General features: G+C 36.8%; 1 protein-coding gene across 1 annotated transcript in view; it reads right to left on the bottom strand.

Moving 5' to 3' along the window:
* Nucleotides 1-1,302: 1,302 nt before the first annotated feature.
* Nucleotides 1,303-4,768, bottom strand: part of NEMF (nuclear export mediator factor) — a 42,440-nt gene continuing 38,974 nt past the window's right edge. The window contains exons 29-33 of the mRNA XM_063440358.1: nt 4,434-4,472; nt 2,895-3,001; nt 1,888-1,931; nt 1,600-1,679; nt 1,303-1,514 (exon numbers count right to left, since the gene is read on the bottom strand). Of these exons, the coding sequence (XP_063296428.1) occupies nt 1,437-1,514; nt 1,600-1,679; nt 1,888-1,931; nt 2,895-3,001; nt 4,434-4,472 (348 nt within the window). The 3' untranslated portion in view covers nt 1,303-1,436. The remainder of the gene's footprint in view (nt 1,515-1,599; nt 1,680-1,887; nt 1,932-2,894; nt 3,002-4,433; nt 4,473-4,768) is intronic.

Raw genomic sequence — 4,768 nt, 5'->3', positions numbered from 1 at the left:
CTGAAGTCTCCTGTCCCGCTTGGCTTGAAATATGTTATTCGTTGTAATCTAAACTTCTGGGGGGAAATGAAATGTAAACATTACACCAATACAGCCGTTTGTGCTATAAGGTAGTCTAAAGATACTGAGCTTACCCAGGCCATGGTTAAGGCTTGTTGGAAACCTACAGTGCATTTTACACAGATGGCATCTGTTACAAAATATAAACTTTGTTCTCTTCCACTGCCATTTGTGGATATGTTGATTGATATGCTTAGCTCTTATAACAGCCTTTCAGTGCATTTTTCAATGTAAATCAGTGGCCATTTGGCATTGTACTTTTTATAGTAATGTGTAAAATAGTGGAGTGCCAAAGATAATTGTCATTTTCCCCATAATTCCTATCTTTTTAGGAATACAGCAATATAACCGCTACAGCATGCCACATTTGGAATGTAATAGTCGCACAGTTTATTTTCAGCTTAGCGTGCTGTGTTGGGTATGGTGCTTGCAGGGCTCCTCTTTTAGGCCAATCTGAATTGAAGATTTCTTCTAGTCTGGCGATTTTATCTTAAAGTATGTTATTCCTTTGCTAGTGTCACATGCATCTCAATTCAGTTAAACACCCTTATCAGGGTTGGTTTCTAAAGTGTAGCTTCAAAGTTATTTTAAATTGCACTTTTTCCCCCCCAATTCTGGTATTATGACCTACAATTTTAAAATGTTACGCAAGTAACTAATCAACTCTGTACAAGGTGTCCCCATGAAATCAAAACCAGAATGTATAGATCAACAAGTGGTGATGTACTCTAGAAAGTAAAAACCAAACATCAGTTTCACTCAAAAAAAGTTCTTTACTCAATTTATAGAAAAATATTTTTCTCTAAAGTACTGCTTCCTGCAAACAAACGGTAGGAGTTAGCAGCATAATTAATAGAGGAATCTGGGTGCCCCAGTTCAAGTCCTTCCCTCACAGCTGTGCAAGGCTTTGGAGGTTCAAATAAATGGTGTATAACAAGGCTGCCCCGGATATGTGTTTACAGGCTAGCAAACAGACATATCTGAATTACGTTGGCTAAACCTTCATTCTGGCTGAGCATTATAAGATGTGAAATGTATGGCTAGGTGTTTTTTTTTTTTTTTTTTTCAAAAAACTAGATTTAAACACGAATGTTTTGTAGGTGTTGAGCAGTAATTTTTGGAATCAATTGTGAAATGCAAGGCGCAGGGAGCAGTCATATTGTTCTTCAAATCAGGGCTAGAATTTTGTTATTATTCAACTAAGTTCTTTATACACCTGGCACTGAAAATGTTACGGCTAAATTATTTTAGCAAGTTTTCCTTAAGAACAAGTAGCATGTGTCACATGCAACTAAAAAATAAATAAAAAAAATTGGCAGGGCAGCAACTGTCCTTCGCTTACAAGATGTACTGAAGGGCCATATTTACATCACTGCTCATTTCTTTTTCATAGCCAGCAGGTTTGGAGCAGACACCTTTACTTTCCCAGGCATGTTCCGTGATAGGTCTGTATCCTGTATGGAGAGAGAGGATGTTTAGCAATACAATGGGTATCGTCACAATGAGATCCTCAAGGCATTGAAATAACACAATGCTTACCTTGACACTGCGAAGTAAATCCTTTTCCCTGGCTGTGGCTTCCTTTGAATGCATGAAACTATTCAAAGCAGTCTTAGCAGCTGTGGAAAATTAGAACATGGGATGCATGGACCTTACACATGTGTAATAAAAGTTTTAAGAAAGGAAAAAAATATATAACTGGTATCATGGCGATTCACTGCATGTTGGGTCTGCATGGTTCATTTATTACAGGCTGGAGAATATATCAATATCCTAAATATGACAGTGCACTTGTAAGATTACCTTTACTTTAAAACTTCAACGTACCTTTCCCTTTCTTTTGCGTTCCTGGAGTTAATTTAACTTTATATCTGAAAATAAAAAAAAAGACAAGTTAACAAGTAAAATTCATTCAAATTGCCAAGCAACACAATTATAGGGAATCTGTTACTGAACACTAGAAACATAAGTGAACCAGTTAGAAGATAAAACTAAAGTTTGAATTTTAAATAGTTAGAAATAAATCGTAACCTTAGCATTTTTATACACGTTGCTATTTTTGTAACTTTTTACACACTAAGATTTATTCACTGAAATCCAAATGACAATATTTAGGGCAAAATTCTCAAGCTCAGCAAAACTTATTGCTAGGCTGTTTTATGCTTCAAATTTCATTTGAATACCACGATGGAACTCCTCCATAATCTGATTTTGTACCCATTATTCGTAGAACGAAGGGGAGGGGGAGCAAAATTTACTTGTAGTCTCATTTAGCAGCTTTACAATATCAAACAAGTTTAAATATTTATTTTATTTTTTAGAAGTGGTTTGGGTGCCATGTACCAGTCTGTTTAGCTGTGAAATGTAAAACATTACATTCTGTGGGATCACCAATGTTTATATTAGAGTAACAGCCACTAGAGGCACATCCTCTAAGCCAAGTAAAACTTTCAAACTGATGGTTTCATAGAGACCATCTGATTGGCGCAGTGCACTGTTGCTGCGCCATGCACTTAACATCCCAATACCTTTCTTCGGGAAAGTATTGGGTTGGCTGGGATAATTAGTTTTGAGGCAGGATGGCAGTGTGGAAACTGAGGGGGGAAAGGTAAGTTGATTCACTTTTCTGCTTCACAAGGGGGGAAAACAGGACACTAATTATTTGTACTCCTAATGTTAGTGCTCATTTAACTGAAAATTGCTATTATACAAGGCAATATCTCTGATGAATGGAGATTATATTCAATTTAAAATGTAAAACGGTAATAAGTATGTAGAAATGTCCTGAAGATTGCAGCTAGTGCAGTGGAGAGGGTAATGGCTGTTTAACTTACTTATAATTGGCCATGGCTGTGTACGGCGCACACACTGGAACAGAGAACAAGAGAATGTCTTCTACATGTGGCTGTGCGGTCAAGGAATCCAGGAGGTTCTCTGCTTCCTGAAAGAGTACGAATTAAGAGTAAGTATTTATTTGACTAAATGGAATATAAAGCAACTGTAAAACGTTGTTTAAACCGTATCGCCCATGCTAGATGATGATTAGTTATCTTAAATTCAGTTTTTTCCCCAGTGCAAAAAATGCTTTAGCAGACAGAATCTACTTTAAAAATGAATAAATTATCAATTACATTTAAAAGGATGCAAACATCCAATGAGTGACCAGCTTTATGTTAAGTTGAGGAGTTGGAGACACTGGCTCTGCAAGGCTCGGGCTGCACCGAAGCCAGGCCATTACACTCCGGCCACAACAGCCTTGCAGAGCCAGTGTCTCCAACTCCTCAACATTACATAAAGCTGGGCTGTGAGTAACGGCGTACGCAAAGCCTACTCACCACTTTCTCTTGTAAGAGACAGTTTGTTTGAGTTTTTTTTAACACAGAGTTTTAATACATTTGTTCATACTTTGCCTATAGCAGAGTTCCATCACTGTACGACAGATACCTGATCTCCTTTCTATTACAACTGGGGGGATTTTATGGGAATCTTTCTCTACATTAGTGATGATGTTGAAAGCAATTTTTATGTGAAACAATCTGCACAATTATGTGTTTCTATGTATTCCCTTGATATGTGCTGTGAGCTGTGTTAACTGGGAGCCATCTACTGACCATTGAGTATTACTGCAATACCTTTTATAATTTACATTTGGTTTTGGGTTTATCACCTAAACGTCTATTTCATACTGCTCCACTCTTATTTATATATTTGTTTTATGTGTTAAGGGTATAACACATTGAGTGTGTCAGCAACATTATTATTAAAAAAAAAAAGAAATTCATGCCAACTCTAGATATATGACATTGTTAAAGAGCACTCCAAAATTAAATCACTTTATAATCTATTGTGACAGAGGGATCTATGCACCATAAGCTATACATTGATGCAAAGTTGTTACACTGGTCTTTTAAAGGGTTATAGTTTAAAGAAGCTGACCCACACACTTTTCACTACAAGAGGGATGGGCAGGAAAACCATTCAATCAGCTGGGACCAGATTAATTAACCCCAGGCTGATGGACACGATATGGCAAACACTTAATATGAGTTACATCACATTGCAATAGTATGGCTGAACCTCTACCTAATACACGAGATACAAATTAAGGGGACAGTGAGTAGTAATTGGATATTCCAATCCCCATTAGTCATCACCAGGCACAAGCTGGTGGAAGTTACAGACCAATGGGGAGAGGCTCTCTTTCCTGATGTAATCTATCATTACAAGCCATCATTGTGTTATATTTAAAATGTGCTGCTTGCAAACCACCCCATACCCCTGATGACATGGTATCGGCCAAGAGAAAACCAAAAGAAAGCATTGAAAATTCACAAAGAGGAAAAAATAAAAAATAAATGAATAAAAAAAAATACCTCTGTCACCTGGGGATCTGGATCTGGATCTGGCTCCTCCTGTATAGAAAACACACAAAACATGTCCTGCTCTGTTCAAAGCAATAAATCAAAGTAACATACAAATCACAATATAGAAGTGGATTTTTTTTTTAGGTGGAATTCAGGTGAATTAAGTGTTTGTTCTTCAATGTTCCACTGCTTTCCTACAACTCTCTGTAGTGTTCTATTTACATGTTTAGGCCAACAAAATCATGTTAATAATGCTCATTATCCATTTTCACTGTGAGAGAACACTCCTTAGATTAAAATGTATTTGTCACATTTCTAGTGGGAAATCTAATTAACAAATCCAA

This window comes from Pelobates fuscus, chromosome 13 (genome assembly GCF_036172605.1).
Source record: "Pelobates fuscus isolate aPelFus1 chromosome 13, aPelFus1.pri, whole genome shotgun sequence".
In the NCBI taxonomy this organism is placed as follows: domain Eukaryota; kingdom Metazoa; phylum Chordata; class Amphibia; order Anura; family Pelobatidae; genus Pelobates; species Pelobates fuscus.
The sequence above is the reverse complement of the archived record's forward strand: the minus strand, read 5'-3'. Positions and strand labels throughout refer to the sequence as shown.